Raw genomic sequence first — 21,325 nt, forward strand, 5'->3', positions numbered from 1 at the left:
TCGTGTTTCAGAGGATGCATGGTTCTCAACCTTCGGCACTCCCGAGTCCGTAGGGGAGTTGCAACGATGGGACAAGACTAACTATCAATTGGAGATCACAAAATTGGGGAGAAAAAGGAGTGAGCTTCCTCACCTCACACTGCAAGTCAACGAAGTCCACATATATTTATTTTTTTACATCCAATTATTATAATAGTTCCTCACAGTATTTGAAAAATCTTTCCAACTCTCTCCCCCTTGATAATCAGCAATAGTGAAAATTAGACTATGGACAATTTGTTTCAATTGTAATGATTGTCAATTTCATACCATATCACAGATGTCCCTTCATACTTTCCTTGTCAATTCATTATCTTGTGTGTGGCTGTGTCCAGCTAGGGAAGCAGTAATACAGGGTCTGAGTGTGGCTGTGTCCAGCTAGGGAAGCAGTAATACAGGGGCTGAGTGTGGATGTGTTCAGCTAGGGAAGCAGTAATACAGGAGCTGAGTGTGGATGTGTCCAGCTAGGGAAGCAGTAATACAGGGGCTGAGTATGGATGTGTCCAGCTAGGGAAGCAGTAATACAGGGTCTGAGTGTGGATGTGTCCAGCTAGGGAAGCAGTAATACAGGGTCTGAGTGTGGCTGTGTCCAGCTAGGGAAGCAGTAATACAGGGGCTGAGTGTGGATGTGTTCAGCTAGGGAAGCAGTAATACAGGGTCTGAGTGTGGATGTGTTCAGCTAGGGAAGCAGTAATACAGGGGCTGAGTGTGGATGTGTCCAGCTAGGGAAGCAGTAATACAGGGGCTGAGTGTGGATGTGTCCAGCTAGGGAAGCAGTAATACAGGGGCTGAGTGTGGATGTGTCCAGCTAGGGAAGCAGTAATACAGGGGCTGAGTGTGGATGTGTCCAGCTCTATGGAGCCATTCATAGCAGTCAGTGGATGAAGCTGCCATTCATTTGGCTGGCCCAGGATATCAGGCTAGGAGGCCACGAGACGCTTCACTTTTCATGCGCTGAGCTGACAGCTGTGACTTGCGGCGGAATAAAATAACATTCAGTTCCCATCAATATCAGCGTGGGCGGCGGGACTGATGTGGACAGTGGGGTTGGGGGGGAGGGGCTGCTGGCACGAAGCGAGCTCCTATCACACTGATGTAGCGCCTGCTGCCCAGAACAGAACAGACAGCCTCAAGGACAGACATAACTTATTGGACTATCGTTTAGTCTCAGCTCAAGTGGAAAACGTGACAACTTATCTCTGCTGACAAGATGCCATCCCGGAGCGCACAATTAACCGCCCGGGATTAACAGCCCTCACATCTGCAGCCCCTCGTCCCTCTCCTCACCCGCATCTCCCCCCATCCCAGCCTCCCCCTCCTCTCTCTACATCACTACCTTCACATATCACACTATCCCCTCCCTCCCTCGCAGCATCCCCCATCTCTCTCTACAATCATCCCTCCACTGGCGCCCTCAGTATCTGTTGTTAACAGTCTCCTTGTTCTTTTTCTGTGAGCTAGCCTCTCTCTCGCTCTTCTCCTTCAAACTCTGGTATAAAGACAGGCTCATTGAGACACTGTATCCTGAAACCTGACGACATGCATGTGGTGCTCTTTGACAGGGTGATAACATGGTTGCTCACAATGTAAAGAGATTTGTGATTTCTGTCTGTAAATGAAAAGCGCTCTACAAATGAAATGTGTTATTATCATTAACAGTAAATATCCCAGCCGTGTGTGTGAAGCGGTCGTCAATAGTTAACACAGGCACAAAGTCATAATTCTGGCTAAACTCCGCTCATGACAATTTCTCTTCTTAAAATCTGATTTGAAACCTAACCTTAAACACACTGGTAACCTTATACCTAAGCTTAAATTAAGACCAACAAGCTATTTTGGTGGCTGTGGTAACTAGTGACAACAGTGTGAAGCTGACCAACTGAGTGAGGATAGCAAACAGGAAGTGGAGGTAAAGTGACTTCCTGTCTGTCGGCTACTTTACGGTAGAAGATCAGAGGATGGCCGTGCAGCTCCTGAGGCATGGAATTCCACAGCCTGGTCTGCCAAATCAAAGACACCTGCTGCTGCCCCCCCCCACACACACAATGGGCTCTTTCACAGGGCCACCGCAACGCACACACAATGGGCTCTTTCACAGGGCCACCGCAACGTACACAAACTCTACATATGTTTCTTCCTGTTTCCAGTTATGGAAAATACACAGGACCACAGGCGAAAGGTTCAGATAACTGACATGCTGAGATTTGCAGACAGGGCCGTCATTTTAAAGCCTATCACCCAATCAAACTAGGAGAGGCAGTAGAGACTATTGTTAGCCACTGTAAGAGACTTGGACAGGGAAAAGCAGGGAACAGGGTTGCTCCTGCGTGTGCATTCCTGAGCTGAAGGAGGAAGATGCCATGCCAGGGACACCCCCCCAGCCACGGAGGACTGAAAATAGGAACACTATGTTAGTCAGAGGGTTGGAGGTTGGAGCTCAGCGAAGCGACTGTGGGCCTCGACCAGCTCAGCCCAGCGAGCCATTAGCCCCACAGCAAGCTGCCTGAGTAGGGAGGAACGCTAGCTTGCTCCCCTTTCCCCCTTGTCCCTGGTTGATCCCCCCGGCTCCTACAGGCCTGGAGGCGTCTAGGGAACAGCAGCCTCCTAATGAAACAGACACTCATTAGTATTACTGCTCCCATTGTTCCATCATTAAGGGGAAACGGCAACTCAATGCAGAGAGGATAAAGGGGGCGTGTTGACTGAGAGTAGCTAACAGACTAGAGGCCATCGATGTCATAACCATCCAATATTTATTTAACTGGAGAAAGGAGACATATCCACACACTAACAACCCTGCAGCTGTCCTCTCCCGTCCTCACCTCTACTTACTGGCTACAGGGCTTCTAGTGTGTGGATGTCTTCATCTCTTCTCTCATTCTCCAATAGGACTCATTACTGTCTGTGGAGCACTAGGTCCCTCCTCCAATAGGACTCATTACTGTCTGTGGCGCACTAGATCCCTCCTCCAATAGGACTCATTACTGTCTGTGGAGCACTAGGTCCTTCCTCCAATAGGACTCATTACTGTCTGTGGAGCACTAGGTCCCTCCTCCAATAGGACTCATTACTGTCTGTGGAGCACTAGGTCCCTCCTCCAATAGGACTCATTACTGTCTGTGGAGCACTAGGTCCCTCCTCCAATAGGACTCATTACTGTCTGTGGAGCACTAGGTCCCTCCTCCAATAGGACTCATTACTGTCTGTGGAGCACTAGGTCCCTCCTCCAATAGGACTCATTACTGTCTGTGGAGCACTAGGTCCCTCCTCCAATAGGACTCATTACTGTCTGTGGAGCACTAGGTCCCTCCTCCAATAGGACTCATTACTGTCTGTGGCGCACTAGGTCCCTCCTCCAATAGGACTCATGACTGTCTGTGGCGCACTAGATCCCTCCTCCAATAGGACTCATTACTGTCTGTGGAGCACTAGGTCCTTCCTCCAATAGGACTCATTACTGTCTGTGGAGCACTAGGTCCCTCCTCCAATAGGACTCATTACTGTCTGTGGAGCACTAGGTCCCTCCTCCAATAGGACTCATTACTGTCTGTGGAGCACTAGGTCCTTCCTCCAATAGGACTCATTACTGTCTGTGGAGCACTAGGTCCCTCCTCCAATAGGACTCATTACTGTCTGTGGAGCACTAGGTCCTTCCTCCAATAGGACTCATTACTGTCTGTGGAGCACTAGGTCCCTCCTCCAATAGGACTCATTACTGTCTGTGGAGCACTAGGTCCTTCCTCCAATAGGACTCATTACTGTCTGTGGCGCACTAGATCCCTCCTCCAATAGGAGAAACGACAGGCCTAGATTGAAGGGACTTGTCATCCTGTGAATCATCATGTCAGCAAATGAATATTATAGATGAGTAGATAGGAGGAGACAGAATATAATGTGATCTGATTAAAACCAGGCAGGTAACTAACTTACACAAGGCCTGGTGTAAAAGGTGTGGTGTTTAGATAAAGGGTTATTATGAAGACAGTCTCAAAGCAGCAGACTATTGTTCAGACACAACTGCCCCTTCCACAGAGAAGAGCCCTTCAGAAGCCGACGGCCACAGAGGAGAGCAAATAGCAGCAAGCCCTTCAGAAGCCGACGGCCACAGAGGAGAGCAAATATCAGCAAGCCCTTCAGAAGCCGACGGCCACAGAGGAGAGCAAATATCAGCAAGCCCTTCAGAAGCCGACGGCCACAGAGGAGAGCAAATAGCAGCAAGCCCTTCAGAAGCCGACGGCCACAGAGGAGAGCAAATAGCAGCAAGCCCTTCCGAAGCCGACGGTCACAGAGGAGAGCAAATAGCAGCAAGCCCTTCCGAAGCCGACGGCCACAGAGGAGAGCAAATAGCAGCAAGCCCTTCAGAAGCCGACGGTCACAGAGGAGAGCAAATAGCAGCAAGCCCTTCAGAAGCCGACGGCCACAGAGGAGAGCAAATAGCAGCAAGCCCTTTAGAAGCCGACGGTCACAGAGGAGAGCAAATAGCAGCAAGCCCTTCAGAAGCCGACGGCCACAGAGGAGAGCAAATAGCAGCAAGCCCTTCAGAAGCCGACGGTCACAGAGGAGGGCAAATAGCAGCAAGCCCTTTAGAAGCCGACGGCCACAGAGGAGAGCAAATAGCAGCAAGCCCTTTAGAAGCCGACGGTCACAGAGGAGAGCAAATAGCAGCAAGCCCTTCAGAAGCCGACGGCCACAACAGAACAACTAATTACAAAGACGTCCTCCTTTTCTTCTCCCTGAGAGCTCTCATTGGGCTGGGCTCTGGGGGCAGAAGGTGATGACTTCTCAGGCCCTGGAGCCACTGGTCAACTAGTCATCCAGCTATCACAACTCATCCCAGTCACGACACAGTGGAGAGAGAGGAGGGGCACCTCGTTAAGGCTCGTTAAGACGTTGGGTAAGGCTCGTTAAGGGGCTGGGTAAAGGTTATTTATATAAAGAGAGGCTGAGGGGCCGTGATGCTTTCAGACAAGCTCAGAACAGAGCTCTCAACGCCTCCAGGACCCCAACATCCACTAACACAGTTATACACACACACACAATACACACACACAGTTATACACACACACACACACACAATACACACACACAGTTATACACAGACACACAATACACACACACAGTTATACACAGACACACAATACACACACACAGTTATACACAGACACACAATACACACACACAGTTATACACAGACACACAATACACACACACAGTTATACACAGACACACAATGTACACCCATTTTATTTTAGATCTGCATAAATGAATACTGTGATATAATGGGAATTGTAAAAATATACAGATTTGAATATGGTGTTAATTAGCTGGATTAAACAGAAGCTTTGTTAACCTGACAGATGTCAACCTCCATCATATCCCCAATCTACAGATGTCAATCACACTCATTCTACTTTGGCCGTTACAAAGAAACGGTTTGTGTTCATTGATAAATGGCCTTACAGAAATGTCTGTACAAATAAAGTTGAGTGAAATTGAACTGACTTGCATAAGTTGCCCACAGTTGGCTAAAGGAGAGACCGAGGTGACAGAAGGGTACTAGTGTGGGCCTCAGCTGTGTGTGTGTGTGTGTGTGTGTGTGTGTGTGTGTGTGTGTGTGTGTGTGTGTGTGTGTGTGTGTGTGTGTGTGTGTGTGTGTGTGTGTGTGTGTGTGTATTGAGGCCCCTGGGAGCCAATGTGATTAGAGTGTTTCACAACTTTAAACGTTATTTCAGGAGAGCAGCGCAGGGCCAACGGGCCCAACACACACGGGGGACCTGTCACTCAGACTCATCGTCACAGCGACACACCCTCGATCCGACAGCTGTCAGTCTCAGCGTGCGGCAGACAGTGTGTGGCTGTGTGTGTGCGTCAGTCAAAGACCAGAGCATGTACACACACACACACACACACACACACACACACACACACACACACACACACACACACACACACACACACACACACACACACACACACACAGACACACACAGACACCAGATCCCCCAGTGCATGTGAGGATAAATGTGTTCTTGCTAATGTGTGTCTCTGAGTGACCATTAGTTTGATAAACAGTTAAGACAGCATTAGGGGCCTGGCAGGCAGATCAATGGAAGACAAATGAAAGGCCCAGCGGAGGAGAAGGGCCCCCCTGCAGAGCTCTGCTCTCAGGCTGCCTGTACTAAGGCAGGCTCCCCACCGCGGAGCTCCATGTCAGAGCCCATCTGGGACCCATGGACAGGGGGAAAGAAAAGACTGGGTCTGGGGGTGGCCTGATTCCTTTCCAGTCCAGTACCTGGTTCCTTAACGGTGTGTGTGTGTGTTTCCTCATACCTGTGCTGACTCCTGAGTTGGCGATGACGGTGGCGTCGCTCCATTGGTCGGCGGAGGAGACTGAGTAGGATCTCTGGTGCATGCCGTCCCCACGACTGTTAAAGGACACCAAGCTGATCCCACTGGCCATCTGAGAGGCTGACAAACTACTGGTTACAGAGCCTGAAGGAGAGGGAGAGAGAAACCGGGATGTCTATCAGTCAGATGTCAAACTTATCTTTTGTTGAATATTCCATCATTTACTGACACCAACTCAAGGTTACAAAGACCTTTACATTAGAAAGAAAAGTGATCAGTTTTCCTTAGTTCACAATAAGGGCCTACTGGCAACACAACTAAATGAAATGGAATGAAGAAATCCTGCTGCTCCACCTTTGACTAAAGAGAAACCCCTAATAAAGCAAGTTGAACCTCGACTCCAAAGCAAACAACACAATGGATTGAGCTCTGTCTACTGCAATAGGCCATACCACAGGGGACATAGTAAGGGCCCTCTCTCACTGTGGCCCCTGGCTCAATACATGTATCTGGATGTGCTGGGGGCTCCACATAAAGCATTAGCATTATAATAGGCTAATGTGACCGTAAATGGAGCCGAACAGAGCGGAGCGCGCATTTACCGCAGTCAATTACCCCAGTGCAGGGTGTGTGTGTGTGTGTGTGTGTGTGTGTGTGTGTGTGTGTGTGTGTGTGTGTGTGTGTGAAGTTGAAGCGAAGGCTGGGTGTGATGAGAACAGCACCACCTTAGCCCAGAGCCTAAAGCTGCTGCTGTTGCTAGAATACACACTGATACAGTACAGTCTGACCCACTGGAGACATGACCGTGGATTATAAACATACTAAACACACACGCGTGCAAATGTGCACTAACACGCAAACATACACACACTCGCATGTACAGGAATCACCCACACAAAGTGATCATAAAGGAACACTCTACGAGCAGCCCGCTGCTGAAACCAAACCTTTGAGTTGCCGGAGCTTTCATGGCCTAACAGCTGAGTGAATCATTTGTCTCTCTCTCTCCTCCGTCTCCCTCCCTCCCTCCCCCCTCACCTCTCTTTCTCTCATTACAGCTCATGTCTGGAGCTGCCTGAGTGGAGAGAGGACTCTGATTGCATTAATATTCATGACAGTAATTAGTACATGTATTATGGGTCACTGAATATTCATGCTATTAGTTTGGTCCTCCTGGAGCCGTGCGCCTGTGTGTGTGTGCATGGGTGTTGGTGTGTGTGTATGTGTCTTTGTGCGTGTGTGTGTGTCTGTGTGGGTGTGTGCGTGCGTGCATGTTGGTGGGTGTGTCTGTGTGCGTTGGTGGGTACGTGTGTGTGTGTGTGTGTATATTCATCCCCTCAACAGTATGGTTTATGGTTCATTGTTTGATTATTTTTGTTGAAGGTAAAATTACAACAAAATACTGCAGGACCCATAAAGGCCCACAAGGGATGTGTGTGTGTGGTACGAGGTGTGTATGCGTGTGTGTGAGACGAGGTGTGTATGTGTGTGTGTGGGACGAGGTGTGTATGTGTGTGTGTGAGTACGTGAAAATGTGTAAGCATGCATGTGTGTGTCTCTCCGTCTCTCACCAGGGCCACCAGGTCCCAGCTGCAGACTGCTCATGTCCTTGGCCAGGCCGTTGGTCTTCTGGCTGGGGACAGCGGCACAGGTAGACACCGCTCGGGGAGGCCTCTTCCCTGGGACCTTCACTGTGGTCCTCAACAGATCTATCTCCTTCCCATGGACGTTCTGCATGTAGTCCTACAGGAGACAGTCTGCTATCAATACAAACTTATAGATTAAAGATAAACGCTTTCAGATAAATAGGGATTTGTTTTTAAAACTAATGACAAGGGGGTTTTGCTCAGAATACAGAGATGCATTGTTGTGGGTTACATAGTTGTAATATTTACAGGCCTAGCTACCTATAGCAACATAACTAAATGTAAATGTAGGAGTCATTAGAGAGGGGGAAGCTGCTTGGCAACTCTGTCCCTGGAGACAACATTACAGCTTTGTGATTCCTGTGGGCTTGACAGTTGGTGTTTACAGGATCAATATTAAACTAATAAAAGACTGTAGTCCTCATTAAAAATGATGGTTTCTTTAAGGCAGCAGTGTGTGTGTGTGTGTGTGTGTGTGTGTCAGACAGAGAGCACACTGAGTAGGGGTCAGTCACCCCTCTCAAACATGAGGGCTGAGACCATGTGCAGAAACAAAGCTCTCTCAGACTCTCACACCCACTGTGACACAATCAAAGACCATTCTGAACCAAGCGGAGGAGTGTGTGATTACGTTCAAGACTTTGTGTGTGTTCATAATTGTGTGTGTGTGTTTTAATAATGTGTGTGTGTGTGATTATGCGTGTGTGTGTGAGGGCTGAGAGGCGAGGAGCATCCTGAGAGGCTGTCGGGACCACCTCCCTCTTGCAGGAGGCAAACAAAAGGCCAATTCAAAGCCAAGTGCTCTCAACACGGCTTAACAAGTCGCCAGAGAGCCCTTGAGCTGGGGTCCCTGGAGGGGCTACAAGGGCCCAGCCTGGCCCAACTCGGCCCAGCGGAGCCCGGCCCAGCGCAGCCTGTAGACAGCTTGACGGAGCTAATTGAGACTCCATGTGCATCATGAAACTTTCACCATCTGATCCACACATCATAAACAGAGGAGAGAAGAAGAGGGAGGAGAGAAGGAAGAGAGAAGGAGGAGAGAAGGAGAGGATATGAGAGGGAGAGGATAGAGGAAAGTGAGAGGAGATGAGGAGGAGGAGAGAGGGGAAGCTGGGGCTCCCAACAACACAGTTGCACAGCATGGGGGGGGGAAGAGCAGAGTTTGTGTGTGTGTACGTGCAGTTGGTGTGTGTGTGTGCGTGGGCACGGTCAAGACAACACACTTGAGAAAGATGATGAATACAGTCAAGATAACATCTAATATTTTTTTTAAGTCATCAATACATAAAATATAATTCAATCACCCAAGGTCCCCTACAAGTACAGTGTGAATAAACATGAAGTGTTTAGATGACATCAGTCACACCACAAACTAACAACTGAATGACTCCTTGACACTTGGACCAGTTTCTCCATGTTTGAGGACTGACGTGACTCCTAGTTTTCCTGCCAACTACATGGCATCCACTTAATTAGTTGTATTAATGTGATTTCTTTGCACATAGTCGGGCAATTAGGAGCGTTGCTGATTGACTTTGATTCTATTACCCTCCGCAAACACAGTAATTGATGCCTGTGCTGCAGATACACAATGATCAGGAAAACCTGAGCAGCTCGGTGCTGGAGGTGCAGGTGTGTAGGTACGTGTGTGTGCAAGTGTGTGTGTGTGTACAAGTGCGTGTGTGAGTGTGTGTGGGAGTGTGCGAGCGACTGTGTTTGTAGCGAAAATAGTAAGTTAGGACTCATCCCAGGGACTCAACACATTTGAGATTTTCAATAGATTAGATCATATTTTACGTCTCTCCTTCAGGTTGCTATCGAGCACTTTAGTTTCCCTACATTTACCTTCCACTCATTCTGCCTCTGTGGCTGTTTCACTGCAGTAGCTGGGCCGCTAATCCAACCCAATCAAATTAGAGCAAATTGATTTTGCGTCCTCCACCCATCCATCCATCCATCTACATGTGTGTCTAGACTCCAGTCAGTGTGGCATTAGGAAAATGATTCCGATTCTAATGAACAATAAGGCCTGATTGCAATCTGGGGGAGCGATGGAAAGAGCGAGGGAAAGGAGGGTTAGTGGTGATATGAAGTGGTATCAGGGCCAGGAGAGGGGACATTGTGGTCCTGTGTTTGCCAACAGAGCAGCCAGGCGGGCCATTACAGCAGGCCATTACAGTGGTGCTATTCCACATCAACGTCAGCCCTGTGCAAACAGACCATGTGGGCTTTCTAATTAATATTGTTGCTCGCTGTGTGTGGGTGTGTGCCTCCGCTGCAACAAGCGTACCGTCTGCTCCGTGAGCGGGTGGGGTGGCTGACGCGCTCTCTCTCTCACACACACACACACACACACCCCCCCACACGCACACACACACGCGGAGGAGGAGGACACAGGGGCTTAGTGTTGCCGCTAATGGGCCAACACAGTGGCTGATGGATTAGCAGCGCGCGGGGAACAAGCGGTAAGACCCGCTGCTGTAACATGGGACAATTAGATATAAAGCCAGAGCAGAGGGCAGAGTGACAGACAGACAGCACTACATGATACACTGAGTGATGCTGACTCCAGTGACCTCTGTTGTTCCACGCTGAGACTGGAGGGGTACAGGTTACAACAGGACTGTTATGTGGTTGGTAGTGTCATCGTGATGATGTGCAGTAATAATCAGAGGGAAAGTTGTCCAACTAGCTGGTCTGGTTGCAGCAGGGCTGGACAGGTAGAATGGAACTAACAGGAGACAGAACGTTCAACCCCAGATTCTACCATCTGAAGTGACTTCGAGTTACCATATCAACGGGCGCCACCTGTATAGTCTTCCGTCAGAGTTTGTGTGTGTGTGTGTGTGTGTGCAAAGCATGTGTATGTTATGTGTGATGTGTGTGTGCATGCATGTTTGTGCAAGCATGAGTGACGTGTGTGTATAATACGAGTGATACATGTGTTCATGTATAGTGTGTGTGTGTTCATGTTCAGTGTGTGTGTGTGTGTGTTGTGACAGGTGTACTCACGTGCAGGCTGGGGTGATATGTGAGCAGGCCATTATCACACAACGTCACGTACTTCTTTTTCCACTCCTTGTTTAGGGTCTTGCCACTCCTCTTCAGAAGCATGCCCTATAGGAGAACACAGAGAGAGACAGGGTGAGGAGGACCACTATAATACAGATACATGCCCTATAGGAGAACACAGAGAGAGACAGGGTGAGGAGGACCACTATAATACAGATACATGCCCTATAGGAGAACACAGAGAGAGACAGGGTGAGGAGGACCACTATAACACAGATACATGCCCTATAGGAGAACACAGAGAGAGACAGGGTGAGGAGGACCACTATAATACAGATACATGCCCTATAGGAGAACACAGAGAGAGACAGGGTGAGGAGGACCACTATAACACAGATACATGCCCTATAGGAGAACACAGAGAGAGACAGGGTGAGGAGGACCACTATAATACAGATACATGCCCTATAGGAGAACACAGAGAGAGACAGGGTGAGGAGGACCACTATAATACAGATACATGACCTATAGGAGAACACAGAGAGAGACAGGGTGAGGAGGACCACTATAACACAGATACATGCCCTATAGGAGAACACAGAGAGAGACAGGGTGAGGAGGACCACTATAATACAGATACATGCCCTATAGGAGAACACAGAGAGAGACAGGGTGAGGAGGACCACTATAATACAGATGCATGCCCTATAGGAGAACACAGAGAGAGACAGGTTGAGGAGGACCATAACAACACTATAATACAGATACATATCGTCAAGCACAGTGGTTCCCAAACTGTGGGTCGCGATCCACAGGGGTCCAGGTGAGTCGCGGGATGACATTGTTTGTGCAGTGCAAAAATATATATATATTTTTATTTGTATATATATTTTTGTCAACGCACAAACAATGTCATCCCGCGACCCACCTGGACCCCTGTGGATCGCGACCCACAGTTTGGGAACCACTGTGCTTGCCGATATGTATCTAGGTTGTTTGTTGTTTTAAATACATTTCAGGATGGAAAAACGATTGGTGTCAACTTTAATGACTAAAACCAAATAGAAAGTAGAAAATATAATATACAGTACCTACTATTTTTCAATAATAGACTTTAATCTGAGAAATATAATTGTATAATTGTAGGAAATGTAGGAAATGATAATTGTAGGAAATCATTGTAGGAAATGATCTTAAAATCTGCACAAACGTATCTCAGCTCCATGGCAGGATGTGTGGAATTGCAAGAGATTAGCTTTGAAACAGCAACATCATCTCTCCGCTGCCAAGATGATATGTTCTACTTATTATTTGGTCTGTGTTTCCACCACCTAACACCTTTGATGGGTCATGACTCAAAAAGACACCTCAATTGGTGGGTCATGAAGCAAAAAAGTTTTGGGAACCACCGCTCTAGCATCTACTGTAGTCATCACTGAATTTACAACACATATCTCATCTTCCAATACAAGACACATTGTCAATAGGTGGTGAATGGGATTGACGTGTGGTATCCCTGATTTCTGGAACTAGAATCTCTTGAGACAGGGAGACCGTATAGAACGTCAAGGGCTGCAACTCAATGCAGTCACCATGCTGAAATCACATTTACAATAAAGATGCTAAATGTGATCTCTCCCCACTACATTTCTGTGACACTCCCCAGAGAAACAAAGATCCTTAGCGGATAGGAAAACCACTTCAACTAAAGAGACTATATACACTCTGGAGGGAGAGACAGAAACATAACCAGCAGTGGTGAGCAAGAAGTATCGAGCGAACGAACGGAAAAAACTGAAGTGTTCTTCGGACACATTAGCGCCGACCCAAGACTGTTAACATCCTTCTCTCTCCTCCACACATCAGCTGCGGCTGACTGGCCCTTCAGGGCGGCTGCCCACCCACGCTGCATTTCAGCCAAATTCATTAGGCAAGAGAGGGATATAACTGTCCGCTGATTAGCAATTACAGCCGGGCTGCAGCGCGTGTCACTTCACTGGACCTGTAACACATTAACGCGGTGTTAACAGCCACAGACAGGGAGATATTAATAGAGTCCGGCAGCAGAGGAGAATGAGGGGATAAAGACTAACTAGCACGCAGCGGGGGGGGGGGGGGGGGGGGGCGAGAGAGAGAGAGATGGACAGCCAGGCGCTTTGATAGACAGAGTCCTGCTCTCCGTGTCTCTGGCGTTCTCCGTGTCTCTGGCGTTGTTCACATTTCATTAAGGCCTCGTAGTGTCCCTTGGCTTGGACAAAGGAGGAAGCAGAGGAACCAACGACCTCGCCTGGGAATGATTGCATATCTCATAATTGGGCGCCTGAAAACACACTTGTCAATGAAAAAAGGGCTCTGCAATGGGAGCAGCTAGCGACAGACAGTACAGCAACGAGGGCTGACCAATAAGCAGCTCTACTCTGCAGTACAGAATGATTCCATACAGAATGATTCCATACAGAATGATTCCATACAGAATGATTCCTGGCCCAATAGAGAGGCAGTCAGGTCTATGCTGAACTGAGCAGGATATCATATGGATTTGATTACTGTGTATTTGCTGAGAGATGCAGTTTCATTCTCAGTTCCTCCTCTCAGTGTGTTGGCGTCACGACAACCACTGTTGAATCACTATTAAAAGAGACAATCATCATATCAGGGCCGTTCTGGCTTCACATCTCAACTCACATCTCAACTTCCAAAGGTACAAGATGATAGTCCTGAAAGTGATTTGGGGTGTAGCGCGAGAGAGAGCGAGAGGGAGGTGGCCAAGCGTCACAGACTGGGGAGTGAACTAGGTGGCCAATATTTCTTCTACGTGTGGCCCTGTTTGTGATAGAAGTGTGCATATTCATTTCAGCCATCCATCGTGGAGATGACAAGCGATCAGTTTGCAGGGGGAAGGCTAATTGAACGGCACGTCGACCCTCCGGATTGGTAATATCTTTCATTATTCAACTTCCCCGGTCCACTAGTGACACACACGTTGCCTCTATTTTACCTCCGGGGGACTTGACAGCTCACAAGGTCTTCCGATCGCAATGCACAAGAATAAATGGAGGAAATAAATACATCCCAGATATATACTCTTTGTCTTCCTCGTTGCTACGGAGACACTTCCTACAGAGGCACTGTGAAGTATTGTGGGTAGTGCTTAGGAAAAGGTCGATCGCCCTGGGGGGCTGAGGAGATGATGTCCTTCATTCCTGTTAGTGAGGAAAAGCTTCCTCAAAACGTGCAGCAAGGGCGCAATTATTCATTCATTATAACAGTTCAACGGTTCACGTTCGAACCGTAACAACTGTTACTACAACAAACAGGCTTGTATTTTATTTTACTCAGGTCCAAAATGGCTATCTAGAAAACAATCAACATTCCAAAACCTCCCTCTCTTTGCCTTCGATAGCCACCCTCAATTGGTCTGCACTATCAAAGGTGTAATTGTCCAATCTCTTAAGGCAGACCTGCCAGTGGAGGCATTCAGTTGTAAACAAACAGTCTGATAAGGAGAGAACTTTCCCCAGGTTAATTTCCTTTATATTGAAACACACTAATCAACTCCCTAATCACCATCATCCCCCTTTTTCTCCAGACAATAGACCCTCCATTGGACCCTTGACGGGACTGACAGCCGTCCCATTTGGGTGATAGGGGGGAGGCACCATCTCCTGAGAGGCACCATCTCTCCCGGGGGGATCTGGTGGGGCCCATTGTTCTTGGGTGTCCCTGGAGAGCAGGAGCCTAAATTAAGGGTGTCATTCCCAAACAGGCAACTCCTGTCTTGGGGGCTGTCAAGAGGTGCGTAGGAGGGCTCAGGGCTGGCTACGGCATGTCTTGAGTGATGCCTCTGTGAAAGGCGCTGTTCCAACGCTCCTCTATCGCGTTGGCCATCTGGCCTGAAGAGATGTCCACTCTGCCAGCCAAACCACACCACCGGTCATTAATCATCACTGGATAGGACAGTGGTGTGAACAGGCCAGGCCAGGATATCATGATGTCCCTATAGCCCTGATCAATGGGAGATAGTGGAGAGGGGAGGGATGGACCTGGTCTGTCTGACTCTAAGAGAAGGCATTAACAGACAGGCTGAACGAGGAAGTGAGAGAGATTGCTACTACGGTGCAATGCCCATGATGGAATCTGCCCCCAACAGACTACAGCCGTTTCGCCATGCAGATAATAATGTCTCTCTTGTTGTGATGTGTGTTTTGTCCTATATTTATATTGTATTTATTGATTTATTTTAATCCCAGGCCCCCGTCCCTGCAGGAGGCCTGTCGGTAGGCCGTCATTGTAAATAAGAATTTGGTCTTAAACTGACTTGCCTAGTTAAATAAAGGGTAAATATATATATTTTTAATAAACTGTCATAAGTAGGTGTACACCCGCACATGGGCATGAGAGAATTGCTGACACAATACTGATGCTGGGTTGACTCATAACCCGCAGTCGGGTTTAGGGTCATTAAATATTGTGATAATGAAGGGCAGGTGGGTGGGGTGAATAAAGATAAAACAATAGCTTAAAAAATCCTTAAAATGTATAATTCTTGTGCAAATATCTATAGGGTACATTTTGTTTTTTGTGATTGTTATGTTTTGTGTGATGATTGTGAGGCGCTATTCAAATTCGACTGTCACAAGACGGGAACGTCAAATAAGCCTATGGCACGTCAAGGGAACTAAAGCCTACTGTTCAGATGGGTTAAAAGGAAACTGAAATCTGGACACTGACTGTAGGACTATAACCTCTCACATAGCCTTAATATTAACTCCTGCAGAGTTAAAGGTGCAATATGCAGAAATCATGACACCATTTCCTGGTTGCTAAAATTCAAATAGTTTGCCTAATTTCAGTTTATTTGACATAACCAGCAGTCGTTGTGTATCATAGTACCATCGAAACCACTGTCAAATATATTTTTCACGACCCAAAATATTGTATTTTCAGCTAGTGAACAAAACTGAAAGTAAAAGATACAAAAACTAAACTTAAGAACGGGAAGCATAGAAATAGATCACATAGAAGAGATCTACCACTTCTTAGACTTGCTTTCAATTGATAACGACAGATCTATAACATTTCTATGTGAATTTGGTCGGCTCGCCCAAAAAGTTACATATTGCAGATTTAGGCATTTCTTGCAGTAAAATTATACACCAATTGTAGGCTACATTTCAAATGGAGAAATATGATTTCTTTCTTTCAGCATCTTGAGAGAATGCAAATTCACAGTTACATACTGTCTGCAGGTGCTGTGTCTGTAGAGGCGCCATTTTTATCAGCATCATAAAAGCTGATAGTATTTCAACCACATAAAACATTCATCCAATCAGAACTGAGATCTGATCAGAAACATGTTGGTCGTTTCCACAGCTTTCTACTTCCTGACAAACAGTCAAACTGATGTCATTTGGACATTTATAAAAAATGTCCTGTTTTTGTTGTTGTTGAGTTATTGCATTTTCTCCACGGTCCCTAAACATCTTTGCACCGCGAAAGAAGTACATGACAGAGAAACCTTGACCGATGCCAAATAGACTGAAGCATTCCTTCTACACATTTATGACATTCTGCTGAGCAAGGGTTTATGTAGTCTTTATGTAGGGTTTATGTAGTCTTCTAGGGCAACATACAGTATGACAGAAGAGAAGCCAGCTGTATCTAATTACAGAGAAGTTGACCAACAAATAGCCTACCAAAATGTCAGAAATTATAAGCAGAAACATATCTAAATCAGACCCAAAAAATCCTGCACCCCCTGTCAAAAATCATTCTGCCGTCTCGGACTGTAGCCTACAGTGCATTTCCTGTATTAGCAGGTAGGTTCGGGTGCGGGCCTCAGATTTTCACCTCATCAGTCGGGCGGTTGCAGGTGAACAAACAGCTGACCCCCCCCCCCCCACACACAATCTATCATGGCATTTATGACAAGGTCAGCGTTGATGAGGCAAGGACAGGAAAGGGCAGGCCCAGGGGAGCATAGCGGGGCGAGGAGCAGTGAAAACCAGATCAAATAAAATACCAACGAAGAAGAAAATGCTCCCTCTATCCCGGGTTGCATCTAAAAATGAACCCTAAATAGTGCACTACTTTTGACCAGGGCCCATAGGGCTATTATCAAAAGCAGAGCACTATGTAGGGAAAAGGGTGCCATTTGAGATGTAGCCTAGCAACTGATTTATCTGATAAGAGTTCTGGGTAATTAATTAGAAACTCAATTATCCAAACCTTACTTCAGCAGTCTCAATTCATTAGCAGATAAAGCCTCTCTCGCCCTGCAACCGTTTCTGACAGAGAGAGAGAGAGGACGGATGGAGGGAAAGGATGTGGAAAAGAAACACATTCGTTCTTTCCTGAACGAGTTAAAAGGAGCCCCTGGGGTCAAAGACCATTTTTCTTTTGTCTAATCAGTCTTGTTAAAGAAGCTCTTTAGAGAGAGACTTCTTTCTCAACAGGATGGGTAGAAACAGACAACGAATCCAAGACTGATACTACGATCAGTGAGGGAATCAGGTCTAGCATACAGAAACAGACACACAAACAAAATGCACCATAAACCAACAAAGTCACCATTGGGACACTTGAGTTCCAGTGTGTTCAGACAGAACAACTGTGTATCAATCAGACACTCTACTGCTCAGTAGAGAATACTGTAACCGGATCAGAACCATCACACAATCTAAAAGCCCCCACGCTCCTCTGATTGATGCCGGTGTGTTTCTAATTTCATTATTCTCCAAAACTAAAAAGAACAACCCCCTCCGCCCCCACCCCCCTCAGATCTCATTTCCAGGGGTTAGTGTGCATGACAAAAATGTCATCATGGCCAAAATAGCTCCGAGCGGTCGTCACGGCGACAACCTTTTCCCTGGGAAATGATATTTTCCCAATCCGGCGGAAGGCGGATCGCGTCGCCACTCGTTACAGGGCCTTGATAGCAGGTCTTTAATATTCACCGTCTTAATTAGGAGACGCCGTTAATTTCATTAAATTCTTTGGCTGCTAAATGAAGCAGATTATGAGACATCTTTTATTGCCAAGCGTGAAATTACAGCCTGCCCGCTGCCAATGGCAGGGCGACACTAATGAATTACAGGGTAAATAACAGCCAAATTAACCATCCAATTTAACTCCTTACTAAGAGGAACCAGGCCTCAGAGGGGAGGAGGCAGAGGGGGAGACTGTCAAAACCACCCAGCCCTGTGCCCATCTAATGTTACACTACTCTCTACAACTATAGGCAATTACTACCATGATACTAATCAGCTCCTCACAAAGGGAGCCAACCCCAACCACACACGTCCATGCTTTGGACTCATTTGAAATGTAAAAAAAATACAAATCTGAACTCAAATCTTGAGAAGTTGTAATGGGGAACAAAGCACTTAGGGACAAATAAAAGAGGAAGATGCATGTAGACATGTATGTTAACACGTAGATGGGACGGACAAAATACTATTGAATGTCGAGATGAGATGGGCTACGAAGCTGTGGAAAGACCACCTTTCACTATTAGGATGAACCAGGCACCACATCTTAACCTTCTCTACCTCCTATTGCTGCTCCATGCCCCGGTGTCTAGGCCAACAGCCCCGGTGTCTAGGCCAACAGCCCCGGTGTCTAGGCCAACAGCCCCGGTGTCTAGGCCAACAGCCCCGGTGTCTAGGCCAACAGCCCCGGTGTCTAGGCCAACAGCCCCGGTGTCTAGGCCAACAGCCCCGGTGTCTAGGCCAACAGCCCCGGTGTCTAGGCCAACAGCCCCGGTGTCTAGGCCAACAGCCCAGGTGTCTAGGCCAACAGCCCAGGTGTCTAGGCCAACAGCCCCGGTGTCTAGGCCAACAGCCCCGGTGTCTAGGCCAACAGCCCCGGTGTCTAGGCCAACAGCCCCTCTGTCTAGGCCAACAGCCCAGGTGTCTAGGCCAACAGCCCCGGTGTCTAGGCCAACAGCCCAGGTGTCTAGGCCAACAGCCCAGGTGTCTAGGCCAACAGCCCCGGTGTCTAGGCCAACAGCCCCGGTGTCTAGGCCAACAGCCCCGGTGTCTAGGCCAACAGCCCCGGTGTCTAGGCCAACAGCCCCGGTGTCTAGGCCAACAGCCCCGGTGTCTAGGCCAACAGCCCCGGTGTCTAGGCCAACAGCCCCGGTGTCTAGGCCAACAGCCCCGGTGTCTAGGCCAACAGCCCAGGTGTCTAGGCCAACAGCCCAGGTGTCTAGGCCAACAGCCCCGGTGTCTAGGCCAACAGCCCCGGTGTCTAGGCCAACAGCCCCGGTGTCTAGGCCAACAGCCCCGGTGTCTAGGCCAACAGCCCAGGTGTAACAGTAAACAGTAAGTTCATTCGACTGAGACGCGTTGGCGAAGCGAGTGTCTCCATCTCTTCGGTAATTACGGGCTAATTAGGAGCGTGGAGCAGATGTCCGCGGAGACGCCACCGTAAACACCGTCTGTAAACAAAGCTGCCGATGTCCGCTCGCCACTCGCTTTTTAAAGAAACCCTCAGCCCCTAACAGAAGAGGCTTAGAATGGCCATGTTGCATCCTGGGTAAAATACACAGTAAAAGCAGCAGTCACTGACCCCATCATGACCCTGCTACATTCATCTTTTTTGTTCCATGTGAGTCATTTTATCAGACGCTCTTTTCCCCGTACTGGTCCCTTGTGGGGACTGAACCCACAACCTGGCGTTGCAAGCGCCCTGCTCTACCAACTGAGCCACACGAGACCTAGAACACTAAACATTCTAAAAGTTCCAAACAGCAATAAAGCTGTAGACAAACATCCCACTAGGTACAGGTCTCGCAGAAGAGCGTCTGCAGTTAAATACCACAGTGGAGGCCATGTTGAGGGACCCACGACGGCCTGACGCGTGTAGATAGGTGACACGCCTGACCCCGTCACATCCACACTCAGAGCAGAGTTTGTGTGTGTGTGTGTGTGTGTGTGTGTGTGTGTGTGTGTGTGTGTGTGTGTGTGTGTGTGTGTGTGTGTGTGTGTGTGTGTGTGTGTGTGAGAAAAGCTGGACCTCTGGGGATATGGGTTGTCTAATTGCTGCAGAGTGGGAGTCCGCCCCACCCTCTTTATAAAAGTCCAGTGTGCTGAAAACTCCTAGCTTGGCCAGGCTAGCAGTGTGTTAGGTTTTAATGAGCACCATCTAACTAATGAAGGCATCTTCTTCCTTCCACAGCCTTTATCGTGCGCGCACACACACACACACACACACACACACACACACACACACACACACACACACACACACACACACACACACACACACACACACACACACACACACACACACACACACACACACACACAAACTCTAGTCACCTTGAGGGGGAGTCAGAACAACAGCCCATCCTAATGAGATCTGGGCTAACAGAAAATAAACGACACTGGGGAGTCAGTAGTCCTGGGAGAGAGCTCCAAGAACACACACACCAACGCAATTCATGCAAACACACACATTCACGTATCTGTTTAGAGAACGACGATCATCCGCATAGCCGATTTCCCCCTTACAGCGCGAGCGCACTTGCCTCTACTGCAAGTCGGCAACACTCATAGCTAGTTAGCCTGTCCTTGAGGAACCTCTATGCTGCTGGGTAGCTACCCACTCATGCTGCATTTACCACACTTTAACAATGCCACACAGAATGTACACATTTTGAAAGTGTTCATTAATTTGCTGTTAGGCAAAACAATGTCCATACAGTCTACAGCACTTCACAAAACCTCATACAGGTAGCTTGCTTGCTAGGTAAGTTCATCAACGATATTAAGCAGAGAGCTAACTTGGCTAGTTATGAAGCTAACGTCAGTTCACTAGCGTTACCCTGGAACTTTCTTTGTGATAGCGGGTTTGCAAACCATAACGCAAAAATGCTAATTTCACCAACAATGTTGTTAACTCTCTGAGTTAGCTAGCTACATGATTTGTCTTTCCCTTCCCGAGACAAACTGTCACATCCGGCCGTGATGTGACAGTTTGAAGTCCCATAGGGCGGCACACAATTGGCCCAGCATCGACCGGGTTTGGCCGGGGTAGGCCGTCATTGTAAATAATATTTTTTTCTTAACTTCTCTAGGATAGGGGGCAGCATTTTCACGTTTGGATAAATAGCATGCCCAATTTCAACTGCCTGCTACTCCTCCCCAGAATATAAGATCTGCATATTATTAGTAGATTTGGATAGAAAACACTCTGAAGTTTCTAAAACTGTTTGAATGATGTCTGTGAGTATTACATAACTTATATAACAGGCAAAACCCAGACGACAAACCATT

The 21,325-nt window shown here is 47.7% G+C and overlaps 1 protein-coding gene across 7 annotated transcripts in view; it reads right to left on the reverse strand.

The window, feature by feature from the left end:
• The window catches only part of agap1 (ArfGAP with GTPase domain, ankyrin repeat and PH domain 1), a 260,949-nt gene that overhangs the window by 61,338 nt on the left and 178,286 nt on the right, over positions 1-21,325 (reverse strand). For all 7 annotated transcript variants that reach the window (XM_055911603.1, XM_055911602.1, XM_055911601.1 and 4 more), the window contains 3 exons: positions 11,046-11,150; positions 7,959-8,130; positions 6,370-6,531 (listed from right to left, as the gene is read on the reverse strand). In XM_055911603.1, coding sequence (XP_055767578.1) covers positions 6,370-6,531; positions 7,959-8,130; positions 11,046-11,150 — 439 coding nt within the window. The remainder of the gene's footprint in view (positions 1-6,369; positions 6,532-7,958; positions 8,131-11,045; positions 11,151-21,325) is intronic.

Source organism: Salvelinus fontinalis, unplaced genomic scaffold (genome assembly GCF_029448725.1).
Source record: "Salvelinus fontinalis isolate EN_2023a unplaced genomic scaffold, ASM2944872v1 scaffold_0074, whole genome shotgun sequence".
NCBI lineage: Eukaryota > Metazoa > Chordata > Actinopteri > Salmoniformes > Salmonidae > Salvelinus > Salvelinus fontinalis.